This window comes from Oryza brachyantha, chromosome 2 (assembly GCF_000231095.2).
Source record: "Oryza brachyantha chromosome 2, ObraRS2, whole genome shotgun sequence".
NCBI classification, from domain to species: domain Eukaryota; kingdom Viridiplantae; phylum Streptophyta; class Magnoliopsida; order Poales; family Poaceae; genus Oryza; species Oryza brachyantha.
The window spans coordinates 15,367,762-15,392,440 of NC_023164.2; the positions used below are offsets into that span (position 1 = coordinate 15,367,762).

Here is a 24,679-nt window from a genome sequence, read left to right on the forward strand (position 1 = left end):
CTCAACGCCTGATTTATTGCATACTTAACTACTTGAGTTTACATGTATCAGTTTCTCAGCCGATCCAAGCTTTTTACAGTCGATCGATCAACTTATCGGCTAAACGCTACTACACCAACATCCGATCGGCTTGATATTTAGTTACCTATTAGCTTGATAGCCGATCGGCCTGTTTTACTGTTTATATCTTGTCAGTTGCAGGATCAAACTGACTGGCACGCCCGTACATTCTAAGATTTAGATCCTGCACTGGAGCATTCTGAGAAACGACTCCCAAGCTTTCGTGTGTGACACGTTAGTAAGTTTTTGACGTTAACAGGTGGACTGAATCCTTTAGCTAGACTGCACCTCTAAGGCTGTGTTCGTCTTAGATTAGTATATAATTAATTAATTATTGATTATAAAATATTTAAAAATAGATTAATATGTTATTTTAAAGTAACTTTTTTATAAAACTTTTACAACAAACATACCGTTTATTAGTTTAGAAAGTGTACGTACAGAAAAAAAAAGAAAAATCTAGATGAGTAGTCTTGGTGCCGAACGCAGCGTAAGAATAGGAACAAATTCGACGCGAAGGTTGTGGTGACTATAAGCCCCGACACATTGCATCCAATGAGCCCCTCCATGCAAACCCTGCATCAGCCTCTATCTTAATTTCAACCAAACGATCCCTACAAGGACTGAGGCAACTACGAGTAACCTGGTGGAAATTAATGGGCACGTATTTCAATATTGCTTTTCTAAACTATATATTTATATGAATTATTAAAACATAATGGTTTTTTATGATAAATCTTATTCATAAATTCTATCACCTCCCTAAAGTAAGATCACTTTTGTCACATCATTCATCAGAGTCTGAAAGCTTGAAACATGGGTATTAGGAGTAGATAAAGTAAAAAAATAATTGTCTATAAAGTTAACTATATTTCGGGAGTGAGTTTAGTAACTATGATTATGATTATGAATTTGTCGTTTCATCTATTTGGGTGCGGGTACGTGAGATATGTGCACGAAGTAGTGTGCGCGCGTGTATAATGTCACGAGATAAACACACGGAGAGATAGAGAGAGCAGTCCAATGCTCCATACATGCATGGCACGTTGATATCGTTGTTGATTGGGTGAGAACGCAGTGCGTGTAGAAATAAGGTATTGTTTCGAATAAGAGATTTATTTTTAGTCTTTTGTTTTAGATGTTTGTTATAAATAGTAAATATAGACTATTAATAAAACCCATCCATAATTTTGGACTAATTCGTGAGACGAATCTATTAAGCCTAATTAATTCATGATTAGCCTATGTGATACTACAGTAAACATGCTTTAATTATGGTTTAATTAGGCTTACAAATTTCGTCTCGTGGATTATCACTTATTTATGAAATTAGTTTTTTATTAATCTATACATAATACTTTAAATTAGTGTCTAAACATTCGGTGTGACGTGGAGCTGCCGCTTGGTCATTGTTCTTGTTCCACGGCTGGTCAGCCGCGAAACGGGCAGTGCACGCACGCGGTAGCTGGAGCTGCATTGGACCTGCCAGCCTTTCGCGTCACGTACCAGTAAACTGCATGCTAGTACGGCTGGCTATAGGTTTGATTGGATAGAACTTTTTATATCTGCAGCTTGTCATAGATTTTCTTTAAAAAAATCATGAGCTCTCTTAAATATACTCGCTCCATCCTAAAATAAATTAATTTTTCACTTTTTACCTATAATTTTTGACTCTTCGTCTTATTTAAATTTTTTTGCGATTGTTATTTTTTTTGTTAGATGATAAATTATGAATAGTACTTTACATGTGACTAATATTTTTCTAATTTTTTTAAAAAAAATTATAATAAGACGGATGGTCAAACGTTGGACATGAAAACCGGAGAATTGATTACTACTCCCTCTGTCCAAAAAACCAACTTTTCGTTTTTTATGTCGAGTATTTGACCATCATCTTATTTGAAAATTTTTTAAGAAATTTTAAAAAATTAATCACACATAAAGTAGTATTTATGTTTTATCATCTAATAAAAATAAAATTATTAATTGGAATTTTTTTAATAAGACGAAGATGTAAACATTATATCTAAAAACTGAAAAGTTGATTTGTTTTGGGACGGAGTAATCTGTACTTCGTCTATTTTGAAATAAATTCATCTCTCTGATAAAAAAATAAAATAGAAAGGTTAACTTAGTGTGAGTAAAAATCTACGGTTATAAATCTAGAAGCCAAAAACCCAACTATTTTCACCCACATATTTTCATTTATGCTTATAAACCAAATTTTAAATTTTCAACGATAAATTTGTAGTTAATTTTACGGTTTTCCACCAAAGTTTATTTTACAGGTTTGAATTGTAGATTGTCATATATATATATATATTTATAATTTATTTTTTTGGTTTACAATTATATTATTTATCTTCCCTGTAAAAACCCAAACAATTACACCGTCTTCCCATTCAAAGCACAACGGATAGATACTCTTCCCACCATGTGACCTCCGGGGATTAGCTGGGCGACGGATGGATGGATGGATAGATGGATGGCGCGGCGCCTGCGTGCGTGCGTGGGAACTTGCGCACAGACGGACGGGATTGATGCGGGCCACGCGCGGCTCGCGCGTGTGTGTGGAGGGGCATCAGATCAACCGTCAAATCGCGTGTGCCCGCCACAGCTAGTGCCGCCTCCGTTTTGGGCAGGCATCGCGCCGCGCCGAGGCCTTTTCTTTTCTCCCTCTTCACGAATCCCCTCCGGCTGTTCGGGTGTTTTTGACGGTCGTCGCGGTACTTGCCTTCCGGGCTCTCCTCTCCTGGTCCTGGCCCCGCCCTGCCGACCACTCAACTTTTTTCTCCATTTTCGAGTTCCAGGTTCTCCTCTGTTTCGATTTGATGGCTGTAGCAGGAGACCCAGCTGGCCTCTTCACCACCCTTTTGTTCTCTCTTTTTTTTCTTTCGAAACCGCCTAAGAGCAAGTTCAATAATATAGCTAACTCTCCACTTTATCTATAATTAATCTAATAGTTAATTTATACAATAATTACCTACAAAACACCAATACATGGTCCCACATGTCATACACATATTTTGTCTTCGAGTCCGTATGTAGCTGGCTACAAATTAGTAGCTCATCTCTCATCTCTCTTCCCTCTTATCTCTTTAAAATATGCTTATAGCTGGCTTATAGCCTGCTATCGTACCTGCTCTAAGGACATATACTATGACCACTTCCTTGGAAAAAGAAAATACCACGTAAGATAAGGCTACACACTTCACAGTGCAGGATCCGTTAGAAAGGACCCACGTAAAGTTTCTCTCTATTTTTTCCAGAGCCGAGGACCAACTCACCCTCTCTCTCCCTTCATTCTCTCCTCACCCGAGCTCTCTCATCTCTCTCTCCATGGAACGGCGGAGCTGGCGGCAGCCAGCCTCTGCGGCACGTAGGGAGACGATGGATCTGGCGAACGGAGGCAGTGGCTGGCCTCGGCGACGCGTCGAGAGGCGACAGATCTGGCAGCGGTCAACCTCGGCGGTGCATCGGGACGGTGTGGCGCGAGGAGGCGGCGGCCTCGGCGGCACGGCGCGAGGAGGCGGTGGCCGGCCTTGGTAGCGCGTTGGGGTGGCGCGGCGCAAGGAGGCGGCGGCGACGGGGCAACCGCTCGCTCCGGCGACAGGGCGACCGACCTTGCCGCGACAGCGGGGGCGACGAGGCGTTGGCCGACCTCGGCGTCTCCTCGCTCTCTATCCTGCTTTTGGCCAAAGCTCTTGTGGACTCTGCAAGGGACGCGCGGCTCAAAGAAAGCACGGTGCACAGCGATGTGGTATGCCGGCTCCGACGTGGTGGGGTTGAGCCACTCGTCACATCGGAGCATAGTGCATGCCTTAATAGTAGCATTTTTAACCGCTCCTCTAAATTTTATCATTCCTTTTTTTCATTTGGATGACTATCCAAAATAAATTTTCTATTTATATCAGTTGATACTCTAATAGAGCATTTATATTACATCATATGTATATATTTTATTAGTATTTTGTATCTAGTACATTCTCTCGTGGTGTTATTTCTCTCCTCTTGTAATTGGACGCCGAGATATGAAGAAAGAAGATAATACCATATTTGAAGTTTCTTTTCCAATATAGATAGTGCTCTATTTTTTATAATGAGATGGAGTATATACTGGAACATGTTTTTCTCTTCACACACCGACAAAGAACGTGATAAAGTATCTGTTATGAATACTCTAAATATCTGTACGAAACCATGCATACCTTCTCCTGTTTTTCATACATGCATTTATATATTTTAATCAAGTTTTGGTAAGTGATACGTTCGTAGCATTGTTTGGTGTGATACTTACCGATGCTTGTTGTGAGTTGTGATAAGAATGTCCCGGCCAAATTTTGGGGCTTACTCTTTTCCACACAGATAATGGAATTTAGAGTACTACATGTTCATCAATGGCATGTTATTGAAAACTCTTCTTATATATTTTACCCTGTTCTCCTACCCTTTGACCACCCCTCTTTGATAAGGGTATATAATATTTCTCTCTTATTCCTTGGTCTCCTAAGTGCCCAAGATCTCTCCTATTTGTGGACAAAGAGAATACAAAATTTTAGATGTAGCTGACCAGGACTTAAACTATCCACATAGCAACATGTTAGAAGAAAAGGGCTAACTTTTCACTGCAACCAGGACTTAAACTATCATAGTTATTTAGTGATGAACATTATACAATTTTTCCTCGGTTTATACGTGCATGTTTTTTTACTGTTAAAAGGTGTATTTTTTGAAAAAAAGTTTCTATATAAAATTCACCATCCCACCTTTCTAGAGTATACTTTGTAAACTTTATAGTAGTTAAATAGCTATCAAAAAATTAAATACATACTCATTCATTCGTCATCTTTAATCACCAGAAGAACACAGCCGTAGCAACCGGTTCTTTCCCTGATCTGCATTTAATCATCGCAGCTGTGACTGTGAGCAACACAGCAATTTGCAATACAAAACAAAAACACATGCCCAGCAGTGAACCCCCCAAAGAGAGGGATGAGACCTCCTGAAAAACCCAACACTGCCATGGATCGCTTGTACTCATGGGCCTAAAATAGATAGATTGGATCTCCTCGACCACACGCCATTCTCGTAATTTTTCACGGCCCAAAAAGGGGTTCGGCCCATAGACTGGGCCTTGATTTAGAGTACGTTCTGTTCTTTTTTTTTTATTTGACAACCAAACCAACGTCAAGCATTTATATTTGACTGGCCATCCCTATGTTTTCCATACTTGCATTTACATATTTCAATAAAAAAAAGGACGTCTGGGACGCACTGTGTTCTTAAAAAACACTGTTATGAAATATTCAGTTTAGTTAGTTAATGCTTAGGATATTCACTAATATATGCCTATAACATTAATTTATAATGTAAATATGAATAATATGTGCTTACCTCTGTGATTTGTTGTTTCCGAGGCTTTATTGTTGAGCCAACTAGATCTTGGTTCCGTGCTGGCCCAATGTGCACATTTATATGTAAAATATCTGAACCAATAATACCGGGATATATGGATCACTTGTATGCATGGGATTAGAACACATTGACCGCCCTATTTTTTTTAAGTTATGTTTATGTTTATAAGTCAAAAATTATATTTTTAATTTTTGATTTTAGAGTTTTTCATCATATTTTATTTGCTAGTCTTGACATTTAAGTCGATAAGAACACATATAAAAGTTTTATTCGTAAATTATTTCTCATTTACAAATATATCGTGTGACTTTTTTCTTAAATAAGCCTAACAATAATAACCCCTGGGACTCCTCCTCTCAGCCCGTCGACCAGGGCCATGCGACCATGCCACACATGTTTCCTGTAATTTATTTGGCGTGGTTGACTCTAGATTTTACGTTTGATCGTTTATTTTATTAAAAAATATATTTACATAAAACTTTAAATAAGATAAACAATCAAAGAGAGATATAAAAGTCAACAGTGTTCTCCCTCCCGGTTCACTCCCGACTCCACTGTTTCGCTGGCGACGCAAACACTACAACATCAGGTTTCATATGCCTGAATCTCGAGTAGTCTGTCTGATGTCATGGTCTCCGGGAGTCCCTTTTGTTTTCCTTTCCCCTGATTTGCGTTCAATCATCGCAGCTGTGACCGTGAGCAGACACAGCAATTGCAGTACAAAACAAGAGCACATGCCCTGAGAAAAGATACGAAAATGGACGAGGGCCGCGTTCGGTAAAGGGGTACTTGCCCGGCGCAAAAAACGTGACAATAGATTAGTACATAACTAATGAATTATTTAAAAATATATAAAATAGATTAATTTGCTCTTTACAAATAACTTTTCTATAGAAAATTTTTGCAAAAATACACCGTGTAACGTAAAAAAAAAACTTAAGTTAACTTACGACCAGGCAAACGCAGCCTAGCTGTTTGTGTGCCTACGAGAGCCTCGTGATATGCACAAACTCGAGCCCAACTCTTGGCTCCAATCTGGCCCAGCAGTGAACCCCACAAAGAGACCTCCTGAAAAGCCCAACAGTGCCATTGGGTCGCTTGTACTCATGAGCCTAAAACAGATTGGATCTCCTCGACCACCCGCCGTTCTCGTAACTTTTCACAGCCCAAATAGAGGCTTGGCCCATACGACTGGGCCTTGGTTTGTCAGTCCAACCAGACTGGGCCTTGATTGATTTGAGTAGGTTTTGCCCTTTTTAAAACTGCTCTATCTGTTTGTCTGTTTTATTTTGACGACCAACAACAATCAAATGAAAATAGAGGGAGTACTTGTTTTTTACATTACACGAAAAGCATACACGTACGCATAGTAGCATTACAGGTAGCACCAAGAAGGACTAGTTTCATGTATGTCGGTATCATTTTTTTTTATATTGATGGGTCTATATTAGGGGCTGTTTGAATTCAGGGATTTTTTTCTTTGTCAAATCGAACATTTGGATGTTAATTAGGAGTATTAAATATACGCTGATAACAAAAATAATTGTATAAATAAAGGCTATTTCATTAGATAATTTTTTTAATCCTAATTAATCCACGATTAACAAATGTTTACTATAGCATCATATTCGTTAATCATAGACTTATTAGTCTCAATGGATTCGTCTCGTGAAATAGTCCAGAGTATGGGGTGAGTTTTATTAATAGTTTGTATTTAATACTTTTAATTAGTGTCAAACATTCTATGTGATAGGACTAAAAAAGTGGGAGGGATCCAAACACCTCCTAAATCTGACTAATTTGCTATAAAATCAAAGATACGGTATATATCCTTAAAATGGCAAGAACGTGTTCGAATGACAGTGGGTGGTGGCACAGCTCTTTTCTTTCTTTTAGCATGTTAATTTTGATCCATAATTTTGTCCTCCTGTTCACCAACAGAGGCATCTCTCTTGGGCCAAATCAAAAATCTTATCCTTCCTCACATCATCTATCTTTAATTAGGCATAAGGTTGTTACACCATTTATTCTCAAGGTCCAAGCTTTCCAAGCATTTATAGTGTTAAGTTCTTGTACTCTCTGTCTTTCTGGATTTATTTACACTACACTCCATTATTTTCTTAGAAAAGGACCGGTCAGAAGATGATGCCAAATAATGGAGTCCTGATGGTGTGACCAAATTAATTAATTAGTTTATTTGCTACCTACCATTATGTAAAGACAGAGTACTTAGCTAGACAAAATACACGTTGAGAAGATGGGTCACTTGTACTCCCTCCGTACCTAAAAAAGACAATTTTTTGGTTTCTGTGTTGAATGTTTAACCATTTGTCTTATTTGAAAAGTTTTCAAAAAATTAAAATAAATTAGTTACACATAAAATACTATTCATATTTTATCATCTTATAGAAATAAAATATTAGTCGTAATTTTTTTAATAAGACGAAAAATCAAATATTATATCTAAAAACTGAAAAATTGATTTGTTTTGGGACGGAGGGACTCCTGTATAGTAGTGGCTCACAGTCACAGCCCAGGTTGCCCAGCTGGCGAACCAAGCTGATGATGCACAATGATTTGCACTGATCGAACTGCCAATTTGCCAGCGATAGCTGATTTAAATTTTGATTTCCTTTTTGCAGTGAGATAAATCGATCCCAGCTAGAAAATATCTGGGGCGAAGAGTGTGCAGTTGCGTGTTCAACCCATAAAAAACTATGCAAATATTAATAAAGGTACTGACTATGCCATTAATCTTACAAAGTTTCAAATACACGAGCCCTTGATCTTTTCTGATTATGGATTTGAATTTTTACTAGCATACCTTTCAAGCTCATAAATGATATATTTCACACAAAAAATTATATAAAATATCTTTATAAGATATTTTTAAAGCATTTTTTCATATTTGTAGTGATTATTTCGATTGTTCATATATATCATTAAATAACTATCAGAAACCTTAAAAAAAGTCGATCTTATGTTTCAAGATCTCCTTATTCTATTTTGTAAAGTTTCTCTTTTTTATTGAGGGTGGTTATCGTTGGGTGACAGAGGGAAAAAACGAAACGCCATATTTACGAACAAGAAATATTTTATGAATAGACTTGAATGTACATGATGTTAGCAGTCTAAGCAGAGGATGAAAATAAACTACTATGAAAAAACCCTTAAAATTAGATAAAATTTGCTACAGGGTATCGAAAAAATATGTAATTAGCTGGTGAACACCTTAAGATCATGAATTTGCTGTATGGCACCACAAAAATATGGTAATTAGCTATAGGGCACTCCGGCCGATTTTTCATTATTTTCGGAGTAAAAATTTCTAAAAATGACGAGATTGCCCTCGGCGACCAACCAGTTATGTCGACTGGGTCCAGTCAAACCAGACCCAGTTGGTCTCGGCGTCGCACCACACCTGAAACATAACCTACAGGGCGAGGGAGCAGGCGGCAACGTGGCAACCCATCGGCGATAAGGGTGCATAACGGGTTGGCTACCAAGAGCAATCTCGTTATTTTTAGAATTTTTGACTTCAAAAATAATAAAAAAAATTGGCCAGAGTGCTCTATAGCTAATTACCGCACTTTTGTGGTACCCTACGATAAATTCGTGATCTTACGGTGTCCACCAGCTAATTACGCGTTTTTTCGATGCCCTATAGCAAATTTTTGCCTTAAAATTAACATCAAATTTAATATTAAAATTTTAAATTTTAGCTTATAAACATAATCAAAAGCAAAAGGACGAGAATATAAGTCATCTAGACCGGTCTTGTTTTCTTCACTCTTTCGACTATCTAGAACGGGCTTGAGTTTCCTCAACTACCATCAGCGTTTGATGATAATTTTGGTCTTGCTGCTCAGCAAAGGAAACTGAATCATTATATCAGAACTTAAATTATTTTTCCCAGTTCCTACTTAATTAGCCATATCGTCAACCGGTGAGTTACTGGATATAGCTCCTAGCAGTTGTTTTAAATAAAATGTTTAATATATTTATAAAAATATATAGTTACATTTAAACTTTACTACACTACTATATACACTTACTAGTAGAAGGCACTGTAACGGTGCTCAGTAAAAGAGGAAAGCATGTTACATTAATCGCTAGCTCAACCAAAGTTAACAGAGGGCCATTAGTGCATTGTAAAATACTACATGCCATTAAGTAAACAAATTATGTCTAGCACTGATCTATCCTGTAACTTCAACCGATATAAATAATCCAAATTAGATAACTTTACTTATTTTTTTCATTAGCATCTGGCCCCAGATTTTTAGGGATGATGGCCCTAGGCAAAAATCTTCTCTGACATGAAGTGCCTGAGCAAGGTTAGCTAATAAGATGGAGCATAATTATCTATTACCGTCGGATCAGGAGAAGGTGTACTGAAGAAACCACTGGGAGATATTGCTGTTCCAACCACCATAAACATGTCGGCCTGCAATAGCAAATCCACCTTAATTATTCTCGATGGGCATGCTCTACCACTCTTTACCACGTGTATGGTAGATGTTCACTGAAGAATGCCTCAGCTTAGTATAGTAGCTTAATTCTATTCCACTGTAATATAAACACCCAGGCCGCGTTAAGTTAACTTATCTCTCGTTTTTCGCGCACACGTTTTCTGGACTGCTAAACGAGTATATATTTTGTAAAAACATTCTATGAAAAAGTTGTTTTAAAAAATCATATTAATCTATTTTATATTTTCTAATAATTAATCATGTACTAATTTATTATTATATTTTTTGTGTCAGGTAAGTTAACTTACCACCCCTAAAATGAACGTGGCCACGGAGTACTAATTAACTAGTACATTATTAGCTTAAACTGGTACAAACAACAAACAATTTTGGTACCAACATTAACAATACTCAGAACTTTATATGCACATACGGAATCTTAATTTGGTGAGAAAACATATTATACCTTTCTCACAACCATAAGTCTTGTACAAATCTGTACAAACACAAAGCCTGGAAATATTAAGTGGAAAAAATAATGCAGAGATCAAGCACAGTGTTTAGTGGCCATTTCCCGAAGAAACCAACCGATGCATGGTGGCTGCTGAAAGATCAGGAGAGGTTTCCTTTGCTGCTCAGACAGCTGAAACTAATTAATACTGATTAGATTCATACTCAAGTAAAAAGAAGCTCCCTGCTCTAGGCCGTGTTCGTATAAGAGAGGATAAGCTACCTTACCCGACACGAAAACTATAGTAATAAATTAGTACATGATTAATTAATTATTAATTATTAAAGAATATAAAATAGATTAATATGATTTTTAAAACAGCTTTTCTATACAATTTTTTTTAAAAAATATACACCGTTTAGCAGTTTGGAAAGTATGCGCGTGGAAAACGAACGGATAAGTTAACTTATATTGCTACTACTTGAAATATAGTTGCAACAGGTTAATGGTTTCAGTAGCAGTGTGTTAGTGCGGGGGGAGTAAATTTATGTTCGATCTGGACCTGCCGATTGAATTGATTTCTTGTGGTCCGAGATTTTCCACGGATTTAAGAGGGGTGGTGTGAGGAGCACATGGTTGACCTGGATGCTGGTTTAGTGTACTCTAATTTGGTCAGCAGTCAGGACAAATCAGACAAAACTTCATTAGAGAGAGAGATGGCAATTAGCAGCATTGGTCATGTACGGCAGCCGGCCATGGAAGAAGCTATGGAAGTTGGCAAATGCTATTCCTCCCCGATCATCTGAACACGAGATACCCAATCATCACTGAACCTCTTTCTAGTCCTCTTTATTGGTGGTAGAATTTAATCAACACAGTTGATTTATTTTTATCAAATGACTATGATTAAGTTATACTACCAACGACAATAGAAATAGTAGAAATTTAGAGGGGTATTATTATATTTTTAAGTATGAGCCTAAAAAACCTAGGTTATTTGGGCTGCCGCGAATCATAGCCTCACCGCCGTGGATACACACGAACGAAACTGCCAAAGGTCACGTACATACTGTCTTTTTTCCAAAAAATCTAAATTAAAATATTACTAATCAATTAATTAACAAAGTATTCAAATACTATTTTAATCAATGACTCAGATTAATTCTACTGTTAATATAACACTATCAGTGGAGAGCACTGCGCCAATCATTAATGCATACTCAATATCTACATTATACCAAAATGATGATGGATCAACAATTTGATAGTACTCCATTAATTCGTACTTGGAAAGGTTGCATATACAAGTCTCTTTTATTGATGCATCAGGTTGAGAGTGGCATATCATTGTTAGCATTATAATGCGATGCGTGATTTCTCCAACGGTTGGTCAGGTTTTTGTTTGAAAATTCGTCATAGCAGTTAACATAACCTTCTTTTTTGACGTAATGGATAGCGTGTGCAATTAGGACTTGTTTAGTTTGAAAAAAAATTTGCAAAAACATCCCATCAAGTTTCTGGACACACATTTAAAGTATTAAACGTAGTCTAATTACAAAACAAATTTCAGATTTCGCCTGGAAACCGAGAGACGACTCTTTTGAGTCTAATTAATCCGTCATTAGCATATGTTGGTTATTGTAGCACTTATGACTAATCATATTCTAATTAGGCTCAAAAGATTCGTCTCACAATTTCACCCGTAATTGTGTAATTAGTTTTAATGTTCATGTATATTTACTGTTTTATTTAGGTGTCCAAAGATTCGATGTGATGTTTTTGAGAAAAAAATTTTAGGAACTGGGCCTTAGGCCTTGTTTAGTTCCCAAAAAATTTCTTCAAAAACATTACATCGAATCTTTGGACATCTAAATAAAGTATTAAATATAGATGAACCAAAAAATTAATCGCACAGTTATGTAAAAAATCGCGAGACGAATTTTTTAAGACTAATTAGTGCATGATTACTCATAAGTGCTACACTAACCAACATGTGCTAATGACGGATTAATTAGACTTAAAAGATTCTTCTCGCGCTTTCCAGGCGAAATCTAAAATTTATTTTGTAATTAGACTACGTTTAATACTTCAAATATGTGTTTAAAAACTTGATATGATATTTTTGCAAAAAAAATATTGCAAACTAAACAACCCCTTAATCATGTGTTTGAGGTTCGCTCCCGCTGGCCTGTACTCCGTACGGATCACTGACGTTGAAGACTTGAAGGCTCCGATCGTTTTGCATTTTAGAAGAGAAGGTGGAAACGCGTTTTTATAAATAAAAAAATATGATGAAAAAAATTATAAAATTAAATCTGAAATTAAGTTCTAAAATTTAAATTTTGGCTCGTGAAAACGATGGGAGCCGAAGCTGCCTGGTTTTGTTCTCCTGACGAGCTGTAGTGTAAGTCTCTATTTGATAATTCTGGCTATGCATCATCGATTATGTCATTGTTCATGTAATTAAAATTTAAAGTCTCCTTTATGTAGCATGTAGTAGTAGTTGAGTATGGTCTCCAAAAGACCGTAGTAGAATATAGAGATTTTAAGCAACCTAAATTTCAGATCATATTACATGAGCATGGAATTTTATATATTTGAATTGAATGAATTTTGAATAAAAAACATACTGTTGACATGTATAAAAGTCACTCTAAAAAATCAACCAAAACAACCTCTTAATACAATGCATGTTCTTTTGGTGATGAAAGATTATCTAATTTTCTAGAGCTATTTAATGGTATAATGACATAACTAATTATTATAAATATGAAAATCTACTTAAAAAGTGAAACGATGAACTTTTGTATATAATTTGTTGCAAACAAATACCATTTACACATCAAGAAGTGTACACGTAAAAATTGAGGAATAACTGTAGCACTCCAAAAGAACGCAACCAATAGTTCGGTTTTAAAGGGTGGTTGTTTGGCTTATTTAGGAAAAAATGGTATATTTGTGAACAAAAAATAATTGGTGAATAAAAATTTTATGTATGTGTTCTTAGCGATTTAAAAGTAAAGGCCGTAAAATAAACTATAATAAAAACATCAAATATACTCCATAATTAAAGTTAGAATATTTTTGGCATATAGACATGAACATGAGCGAAAAATGAGGCTGAAAGTGGTCTATGATTATGCTATTCAAATATATATTTTTACTTACATTTACCTACTTTTATCTTTCTAACAAGGTGTTACACATGTAAAAGAAGTACCTTAGTTAGATTTCAAAATCATGAAAATCATCGTTATTCGTTAAAACTAAGTCATATTGCACTTACGAGGTGTTTAAGACGGTTTCGATAGTTGAAGTATGTTTTTAAACAAATCACAGACAAGTCGAAAAACCTGAATACATTATATATCATGAATGCATTTTTAAGCGAAATATATGGGGGGATTGTTTTGCTTTTTGAGAAAAAAAAGCTAAACAATATATTTGCAAATGAAAAACAATTTATTAATAAAACTTCTACACATGTTTTGTTTTCTTAGCGATCTAAAGACAAAAGCTAGAAAATAACTACAATGAATAAAACTTTGGCTTATAAACAATCAAAAGTGAAAGATGAGGGTGATATGCATATGATTTTCATACATCTACTTCAAATAATTTTTATAGAAAATGCATTAATGCTCATTGTTTTTAGAGTTTGACTTGAAACATGTTCAAAATGACATATTTTCATCACCACAGAGGACCCACAGAGGAACACTGTTACAAGCCACTCATGTCAGTGAGAGACAAGCACAACTTGCCATAGAGCTGGGGGACCCAAAGCACCTGCTCTTGCAAAACATGACACTCTCATGACAGCTCTCCCAGATTAAAAATTTTGCAACATGCTCTATCATGACAGCTCCCATTCAAAGACTATTTGTAGGCACTCCTTCCTCCTCACTGTAATCCACCTAATAAAAAAAGGGATTAAATTACCACTGTCTTTCTTCCAACCTTTTCAAGTTGCTGCTCTCTCTGCCTTTGCTTATTCCATCCATGCATGCCAATAGTCACCTCTCTTCTCATTACTTCTCATTACTCCACTTGCCAATAGTCACCTCTCTTCTCCAGTCCTCTTCTTCAATCTCCAACCTCAGCCTCTCTGCCATGTCATGGACTATATGGTCCATGGAATAGTACCAGTACCTACATCACTACATTGCCAGTAGCTCAGTACTAGCAGTACTACCATCTCATCAGGCAACCATCTGCTGTTGCTGATCTCTTCCTCCTCGCATTTCTTGGGCTCTTTCAACTCTTCCCCTGGAGTGTTTCATCACACCAACCACCAGCTAGCTTGCCCAGCCACACCATCTCTCTCTCTCTCTCTCTCTCTCTCACCAGAATCCAAAATTTTCATCACACCAAACCATCCACCGCTCATCACTTTTCCCCCAAGCAAATCCAATCTTTGCAACCGCATTGCTGTCCCCAACATCAGCTTCCCCTTTTCCAGTTTTGCATCCAGTCGATCGCCTCCCAACGAATCCAACCACTGTATCCGCTGTCTGCAAAGCTGGGGCCTTTTTCTGTCGCTGTTTCAGTGTTTCCCCTGCAAAAATCCTATCTTTACTGCTTCATTGTGCTCGAAATTCGCCGGTTGGTTTCTGGCCCCGGGAATCCAAGCTTGATGCTGTTTACGCGGCGGCGGAGATCACCGTTTGCCGCTTAGTTCTTTGGTGGAGGAAGGTTCAGGGGTTGTGTGGTTGGTTGCTGCCATGTCGGACTCGGAGCTGTCCCAGAGCACGGTGGTGTTCGGGCTCCGCATGTGGGTGCTCGTCGGCATCGCCGTCGGCGCCGCCTTCGTGCTGTTCCTTGTGCTCCTGTCTGTGCTCTGCCTCGTGGCGTCTCGTCGGCGGCGGCGGCAGAGGTCGACCACGCCGGCCCAGCACCACCTCCCCGTCTCCGCCCCGCCCAAGAACCCCCAGAAGGTCAAGGCGCCCAAGGACATCCAGGAAGTCCCCTCCCAGGCCACGGCCGCCGCCGCGGCGGCGAAGACGCCGCTCGCCCAGGCGCTCCAGATGCCCACTCCGCCGCCGCCGGCACCGCCTCCGGAGACCGTCCAGATCGCCACCGGCAAGGAGCACCGCATTACGTACCCGGAGCATCATCCGCACCGCAGCAGCGGCGGGCCGTCGTCGCACGGCAGCGGCGAGAGCCGCAGCGGCGGCGCGGCGGACCACGCGCCGCCGCCGGTGGTCCCGGAGGTGTCCCACCTGGGGTGGGGCCACTGGTACACGCTCAAGGAGCTGGAGACGGCGACCGAGATGTTCGCCGACGAGAACGTGATCGGCGAGGGCGGCTACGGCATCGTGTACCACGGCGTGCTCGAGAACGGCACTCAGGTCGCCGTCAAGAACTTGCTCAACAACAGGTACCATACTACTCACAGAAGTCAACTTCCGTGCACTGAAAATATTGCAGCCATGGGCATGGCATGTGAGTACTATTCTTGCCACTGTTGAATGTCTTGTGCTTTCGTGTGATTCGTCATGACAATGGATCAATCAAGAACAAGTTTGCGATTGCTGGCTCAATTGGGGGTGGATGGTGCAAATTATGATATCAATTAGCATTTTATATTCCAAATTGGGATAATGTCTATTACAATTCAGTTACTACATTTGACGGTACTAGTAGCTTTGGTTGGTTTGGCTAGGGACTGAATTCTATTGAATTTAGCATATCTTGCTTTCCACTATGAAATCTAGTAAATTTGCTTTACCTTGAAATAAGTAAAATTTCATGCTTTTGTGGTTGAGTTGTTAGGGGGCAAGCAGAGAAGGAATTCAAGGTCGAGGTCGAAGCGATTGGGCGTGTGCGACACAAGAACTTAGTGCGGCTTCTAGGGTATTGTGCAGAGGGCAATCAGAGGTATTTTCTTGCATGTACACATTGTTTGGTAACCTTGTTGAGTTGTAAGATCAAAGGGTTTGACAATGTAAATGGTATTTATTTGGCTCTGAACAGGATGCTTGTGTATGAATATGTTGATAATGGGAACTTAGAACAATGGCTCCATGGGGAAATTGGACCTGTAAGCCCTCTTTCATGGGATTCCAGGATGAAGATCATACTGGGAACAGCGAAAGGGTCTGTGCCATGTATCTCATTGTTATGGTTCAATTAATCTTGTCACATTTCTATGTAGTTACATAAACTCTGCTTCTGCAGGTTAATGTATTTGCATGAGGGACTTGAGCCCAAGGTGGTTCACCGCGATGTCAAGTCAAGCAACATCCTTCTTGATAAGCACTGGAATGCTAAGCTCTCTGATTTTGGACTAGCAAAACTTCTAGGCTCAGAGAGGAGTTATGTTACAACACGAGTTATGGGAACTTTTGGGTTAGATTCTGCACGCTCTTCATATACCCCTAGAATCCCAGATGAATGTTAATGGTTACTAATTCTTTTACTCTCAACAGGTATGTTGCTCCAGAGTATGCAGGGACTGGAATGCTAAACGAAACAAGCGATGTATATAGTTTTGGAATTCTTATCATGGAAATAATATCTGGTCGAGTGCCGGTGGATTATAACAGGCCACCAGGAGAGGTTAGGCGCCATATATCCAATGCTCGTTTATGATCTTGCTAACTGCATTTATCAAATCTATAGATCAAACTTTTCAGGTTAATTTGGTTGATTGGCTGAAGACGATGGTGAGCACCCGAAATTCTGAGGGGGTTGTGGATCCGAAGATCCCTCAGAAGCCTACATCTAGAGCTATGAAGAAGGCTTTGCTAGTAGCATTGCGGTGTGTGGACCCAGATGCTCGTAAGAGGCCAAAGATCGGCCACGTCATTCACATGCTTGAAGTTGATGATTTCCCGTATAGAGATGTAAGTAAATAAAAGCATATCTGCTTAACTTATTATCAAACTATTTATGGTCTATGATATCATATCCACCTGCTTTTCTAGTATTAGTACTTCTCTTTTAATTTTGGGTGACCAATCCCTGTCAACGTTTTGTCAACAAGCTTGCTTAACATTCCTTCAGATCATATTCTTTTTCTCAAGATTTGCACGTCAATAAATTAGCAGGAACCTTCAGATCATATGATGGAGTCATCTGAAAAAGCTGATTCATGATCCTAGATTTGCATGATTTTTGAGATTCTGAGTTCAGACCCTTCTAAGTTTACCTGCTGCTTTATAAAAAGCAGGGCTGTTAAGTTTTTCTCTAAAAAAGAAAAAAGTTTACCTGCTCTAATTTTCTGATGAAAGCCTTTTCTTGTGTTAATCACTAGCAAATGTACTGGAGTTCCAGATTCTATTTGAACTGATCATAAGAAACCATCAGCATCTGCTGTGCATTTCTTCAGCTTGTATTTATGTCGCGTTATGTTTACTTTTGTGACTTCAGGAACGCCGAGGTGCTCGACCTCCAGGGCAAGGGCAAGCAAGATTGGCTGACAAACCGGCCATTGAGACAGGCGACCGTGAGTCCGACAGCAGTGGCAACAACAGCGCGAGACAAACTGAACCCTTCAGATGGAGAAACCCTGGGTCCTAGACACTACTTCAGAAATTTTCACTCTCATTTCTGAACAAAGAACAGCATCCACCATGAAGTTGCAAAGTGCTCATTTGTTGCCTTCATCACATCACCTGTACATGCCGAAGGAACATATTAGCCCTAGTAATTTTTTTTTGTCGATTATTTATCCGATTAGAGACACTTCTGTACGAAAAAAAAATGCATGTCCTAAGTTAAAAAGAAAAATGGAGCGTAATTAATTCCCTCTGGTAAGAAGCGGCCAGATTGCTGCTTGTGTTGTGTCCCTTGCTGAACATATCAACATACTGTGGTGTAGTTTTGGATATCTGATGCCAACTCAGCAAGTTATATGTAAATGTGATTATTTAGATGCCCCAGAATAAGCAAAATGATCAAACCTGAGCATTTCTCAATTTTTGTCTACTACTCCCTCCATCCCAAAATAAATCAATCTTTCACTTTTTACTTACTCTTCGTCTTATTAAAAAAATAACATTTTTATTTTTATTAGATGATAAATCATGAATAATACTTTACGTGTAACTAATTATTTTTTCAACTTTTTTTAAAAAAATTAAATGAGATAATGGTCAAACGCTAACACGGAAACTAAAAATTTGTTTTATTTAGAGACAGACTGCAGTTGAGAATGGCTGTATGTTATTGTACTTTTCAGTGTCTATTATAAATCTAGTTCTTTTAGATGTTACTTCTATAAAGGGTGTTAAAAAGTTTCAAATTCAAGTACTGTCAGTGACTAGGACTTGCAGTTAGCAGGTCACTTGATGGACATCAACATCTAATCTAATCTAATGTGCCTTGGATTCTACTAGATTAATACTTACACCCTATTCTTCTGTTGAATATGCGCCTAGTTGTTCTCTGACTTTCTAGCAGATCATTAAGTAGTAGAATACTTGTATGACACTCCTTCCATTTTGAAATACTTTTGACACATCTACCAAAACTCACTGTCACCAAATTCCTTAAGCACCACACTACCAATCCTTCTCTGACTGAATAATCACCATGTATTTTTTTTTCTTGTGAACGCCAACAAAAAAAAAAACTGAAATTGTTTGTTCTCATCATGAGGGGAAAAAAAATAAAAGAACAGCTGGATGTCGGTATGCATGCCAGGCCCTTGAATCCTGGATTGTCATTACACTGAAAACCAAACTGATTTGCTTGACCATCTCACAGAACTGCCAACAACCAGTTTGCAGACTGCAAGCTCAGATCTTTACCGAGGCCTTGTTTAGTTCCCAATTTTTTTTTTTTCAAAAACATCACATCGAATCTTTGGATACCTAAATAAAGCATTAAATATAGATGAACCAAAAAACTAATTACACAGTTACGGAGGAAATCCTGAGACGAATCTTTTGAATCTAATTAGTCCATGATTAGCCTTAAGTGCTACAGTAACCAATATGTGCTAATGATGGATTAATTAGGCTCAAAAGATTCGTATCACGGTTTCTAGGCTAGCCGTGAAATTCGTTTTTTTCATTTATGTCCGAAAACTCCTTCCAACATCCGGTCAAACATTTGACGTGACACTTCTCCCAAAAATTTTCTCAATCTAAACACCAACATCATCACACAGCAGCTGCAGAGCTGCACAGCAATGAGAACAGCCTGACCACAAAAAAATGCAGGCAAGAAGAACAGATAAGATCAGTCTCAATGAATATTTTATGGGAGTGTTATGCATATTAAATAGTGTGTTATATCAGTAAAATTACTGACTTGATAGAGTCATTAAATGAGAGAGTTTTATAAGATGAGAGAGGAGTTTCATCCTCGTAAAATTTATCTTACTTGGAGACCGACCAAACGCTGTGTACATTAAACGCAATGCAGATGCAACCCAGAAGGATCCAAAGAAGGAGAAACCTATCACCTGCTGCCACGTGTACATAGCCCTGGCCGGAGCTGAGCTGGATGGACACGTCGGCGGCGTCCATTGACCATTCCTTTTTCCTGCTCGTTTGGTGTACTTGGGGGAGCTGTGCCTCCTCTTCCTTTTGGCTTTGGATGGATTTGCCTTTTGTGTTGTTTCCGTTGGCTGCATCTCCTGTTTCTCTCGCTTTCCGACCGTGGCTTCCGCTCCCGCCCCGCCGTCGGTGCCGCCGCGACGGCGACCCGGCAGCTGCCACTCGACGGCGACGGCTCGCACCCGTTTCATTTTTGCTTGAATCTATATTTAATTATTTGTCTTATTTAAAATTTTTATATAAATTTATGAAAATACAAGGTATTATTAGAATTCGTAATATGCTCACGATAAAATAAATAATAATTATATATTTTTAATCGATATGTATGCTAAAAAGTCTAACAATATTATCTATTAAAATAAATACACGGTGACTGACTTGTAGCCTTTTTGTTTCCATTCCCCGTGGGCCACTATGGAGCAGGAGGATTGGGATCTTCGATTGATTGGGAGAGTTGCAGGAAATGAAAATGGAAATGGATACATACGCTGATTCTTTAATTTAGCAGTGTATCGATCGGTTCAACAAGTTAGGCGTCGCGGTTGCATCAAATGGTTACTAAAAATTGGAAGCGGAAGTTATATAGGACAGTGCTATTCACCTGCATAGCACAAATGTACTACGTTAGGTGATAGAAGGCACACGCTATAAGTCCTTTTGATGAACAGGCTGGCTTGAGAAAAAGAGCATATTATGACGCTCATACACGAATAAGTACAAGAAAATAAGTGAACTGAGCGTAGGTAAGTTAGGTGGTGTTTAGTTAGTCCCTTGTCCCATCGAACGTTTAGACGCTTATTATAAATAGTGAACATAGATTATTAATAAAACTTATTTATAATCTTGGACTAATTCAATTGACGAATCTATTGAGCTTAATTAATCCATGATTAACTTATGTGATTCTACAGTAAACATGCTCTAATTATGGATTAATTAGGTTAAAAAATTGTCTCATGGATTACCACTCATTTATGAAATTAGTTTTTTTATTAGTCTATGTTTAATACTTCAAATTAGTGTCCAAACATCCGATATGACGTAGGGCTAAAAAGTTTAGCCCCATCTAAACAACCCCTTAGTTAGACACTTGTTCATCTGGGGTTAAGAATTAGACTTAATTTGGGTGTCGTATTTACGTCTAATTATTTTTTCCTGTGGTATTTAGTATTGTCGATGTCGAGATGGCTTAGCCTAGTCCTAAAATATGTTTATATGGGGATAGGGTTTGTATACATTTCTAGAGATAAATATGCTCAGCATCAATAACTAGTGTATGTGTGTATATATAGCGTGGATATCAATAACTATTTGTTATACCCTTTGTGTTATTGTATGGAGAAAAATCTATTTTACGTGGGATCGGAGTTAGGAGTTATTAGTCAACATTGTGTTTGTTGTCTACTTATGTCTTCTATGGTAATATAAAGTATGCTGTTCTTTTTCTCCCTTACGTTTCATATTTTTCGCTCATGTAATACTCTTGTCTTTCCCTTCTGTAATATTGTTGTAATTTTTAGCCCTTCTTTTTTTGAAAGAGTGTTTTTAAAGCTAATGCATATGCTCATGGCCATAAGCGTACAACATAAACATGTTCTACTCTCGAGAAAACTTAGCTGGTAATCTCAAAAATTTTATTTTAAGCATGTTAATCCAAAGCTAACACAACATTTTGACCCACACCCATAATAAGGCCCATAAGTAGAAGGAATCGGTAGCATGCTCAGAATCTAACGTTAGCCCATCTCAGCCCAAAACCTCACTAAAACCTAGGCCCACCCATCTAATGTACTATATACACTTGCACCCCCATATTTGCTATATTCGCATCCCACCCCTAGAGTGTGGCCGCTCTTGTGAAGGGAGCTTAATTTACAAGATCTCCAGGGGTGTTTTTGCATAGGTTGGCATTTGCACACCTACACAGCTCTACCGCCGCTGCGACTGCGAGCTAGCGAGCGCTAGGGTTTTGGCTTCCTCGTCGTCGCCGTCGCCGCCGCAGCTCCCCCACTGCGCGCTTGGAGCTCGATCTCTCGGCGGCTGTCACCATGGTAAGCATCTAAGTCCAAATCATTGCGCCTCATGGCTTCGAATCGTTGGTGAATACCAACAATGAGCTTGGTGTTGTTTAATGACAGATCATCCCCAAGAAGAACCGGAATGAGATCTGCAAGTCCCTCTTCCAAGGTTGCCTCGCTGCTCCTTGCTTAGTTTCAGTCTCTTTACGAAAATGGATTGTGTAATTAAGTAGCGAAACATGTGATTGTTTAATTGAAAGTGGAGTGACTGACCAGCTGTAGAAAGTGTACAAACTGAACAGAATCCCTAAATTATAAGGTATTTGGTTTTAAGAGCTAAGAGCATCCCTATCCGATCCTTCATCCTGAAAATAGAGAACGAAAGGTAAATATTGAGATCCAGCAGAACATCCATATCATCCTTTATTTTTGAATGTCATCCATATTTGGAAAGAGAAACTCTATATTTGTATGTTCTCTTTTCATCCTCCAAAGAAATATGGAGAATGTCATATATGGATGATCTATCGAAGTACAAATAGATATGGATGATGAAACTATTTTAGATGATAATCTAAATGAAGATATAAATGGATAAATTTAGATTATATGCTGGGGTTGCTCTAAGCAATCAATCAATTATAAAGTTTTCCAAAAAAATATATAATAGAAATACTAGACTGATTTATCAATACAAGTATATGCTGCATGATTTAACAATTAGTAAAGGGGTACATAAATTTCACCTCCTGAATAGAAAAATGATGCTACACAATAAGACCTTTAGTCTTCACCATCTTATTTCCATTGATGATCTTGAAGGATATTGTTTTCAATTTCATCATATTTTCCATTTGCATTCTGATGTGTTGTAGAGGGGGTTTGGTATGCCAAGAAGGACTATAATTTGGCAAAACACCCACATATTGATGTGCCAACTGCCAAACTTTCAGGTCACCAAGCTCATGCAGAGTTTTAATTCTTAAGGAGTATGTTAGTTATATCTCCTGGCAATACTATTGCCAGTACCTCACTAATGATGGCATTGAGCACCTGAGGAATTAGACACTTTATCGGAGAATTTCAGATGAAAAAGACATGCCACGTAGTAAAAGCCATATATAAGGTACTTCCTCAGCTTGTCAGAGAATGTACATATGGTCAAGAAGTCTGCAGACTGCAGGCCCACCAGGCCGTCCATTTGGTTCTGGCCCTGGTGATTGTTCGAGGTCATAATTTTCTTTTCTCTTCGATCATTTTAGGGTTTGATAGTTCCTTTGGTATAGCTTATACTCTTATAGTACTTGCTAATTGTAAGGTCATTTTACCGCGGCTGACTTTGGGGAGCATGGATGAATTAGACTATTTATTTAGTATTAGTAAATAAATATTTTTATGTATTTTATGAATAATATATCATTGAGCTTTAAGAACGTTTGGTTTACGTGCCTTGTGTACTGCTGGGATACCACTCATACCAGGTAATCTCCTTTTCATCAATGAATGAAAAAAATCACGTAATAATTTTATCGGATTTGCTATAAATCTGTTGTAAGATTTTTTTTTCCTTGAAATCTATCAGTTTTTTACCGTAGGATTTTCATCAAGATTCATGCCACATGCTAGTATGGATGACAAAACGAAAAAAAAAAGAAAATGCGCATGCAGTGTGGGGCAAGAGAAAATTGCATATCTGATTTGCTAAAATACTATTACTAAAATGGGCTTCGCTACAATGTTACTCACACGGTAGTATGATTTGCTAGTTTGTCATTTCCATTGTTTATGGGGGCTGAAAAATTGTTTTTTTTCCTTTTTACAAATTTTTGTTCCAAATCCTGTCCCTTGCTTATTCTCTTCTTTTTTGTTTCCGTTGCACGAACACAGATCGATGGCCTCGATGGCGTGGGGTCGCGGGGACGACGGCATAAACCATTTTTCAGCCCCCGCAAACTAGCAAATCATACTACCGTTTAAATGGTATTCTAGCGAAACATATTTTAGTAATGGTATTCTAGCAAATCCATTCTTTTACGATGACAGATATGCAATTTTCTTGCAGGGCAAGGGGGTTGGATCCTAACTACGAGACTTATCTTTGCAAAAAAGAAAAAAACTACGAGACTTTCGAAGGAGCATGTCCGCATGCCCATATTATAATCTTGGAAGTCAAAATAATTTTTTCATTGAAGTTATAATATATTTACACCACAGTTATAATAAAACTACACTAAAGTTTATAGATTAACGTAATTACATTGTAACTTTTATTAGATTGATAATATATTTATGAAATATAATGATCTGGCAAATTAGTTACTAATTGTGATATATCTACTTGATGTGTTGAGTTGACGCACGTGTAGGCTCCTCTAATCAAGACATCTGAACACTCTAAAATTCAGCCATTTAAAATATGTGATTTGGACCACAGAAATTTAACTCATGATGGATAGCCCGTCCCTATTTTTTTATTGCTTTTACACAATATATATTGGATCTCCAGTGACTCAGAAATCTGAAATAATTATTATTAAGGAATAAACAGGCCACAACAAAGTACGTGGCTGACATCTCAACATGGGCCGGTCTGGGCTTTTTGAACAGGGCCCATAGAAAGATAGCAGCAGCCAGAGCGCGCGGGGAGGCAAGCGGAAGAGCAACGCTCCTTTAGTACCACCTCGCCGATTCGAGCAGAAGCCACGCGGGAGGAGGGGTACAAAAGAGGGCCGGGTGGCACGGCTGCAACTC

At 38.3% G+C, this 24,679-nt stretch overlaps 1 protein-coding gene across 1 annotated transcript; it reads left to right on the forward strand.

Moving 5' to 3' along the window:
* The first annotated feature begins 14,396 nt into the window (after positions 1 to 14,396).
* Positions 14,397 to 18,320, forward strand: LOC102717042 (probable serine/threonine-protein kinase At1g01540). Its single transcript, XM_040521107.1, has 7 exons — positions 14,397 to 15,778; positions 16,174 to 16,278; positions 16,375 to 16,497; positions 16,579 to 16,749; positions 16,830 to 16,959; positions 17,037 to 17,246; positions 17,773 to 18,320. The coding sequence occupies exons 1-7, from the start codon at positions 15,123 to 15,125 to the stop codon at positions 17,920 to 17,922; spliced, it is 1,545 nt and encodes a 514-aa protein (XP_040377041.1). The 5' UTR covers positions 14,397 to 15,122; the 3' UTR covers positions 17,923 to 18,320.
* Positions 18,321 to 24,679: the final 6,359 nt, after the last annotated feature.

Excerpts from the sequence above, each read along its gene's own strand:
- LOC102717042 (XM_040521107.1), top strand. The coding sequence starts at position 15,123 with ATGTCGGACTCGGAGCTGTCCCAGAGCACGGTGGTGTTCGGGCTCCGC. Across the intron at positions 15,779-16,173 it reads AAGAACTTGCTCAACAACAG|GGGGCAAGCAGAGAAGGAAT; the intron begins GTACCATACTAC and ends TTGAGTTGTTAG. Across the intron at positions 16,750-16,829 it reads CGAGTTATGGGAACTTTTGG|GTATGTTGCTCCAGAGTATG; the intron begins GTTAGATTCTGC and ends TACTCTCAACAG.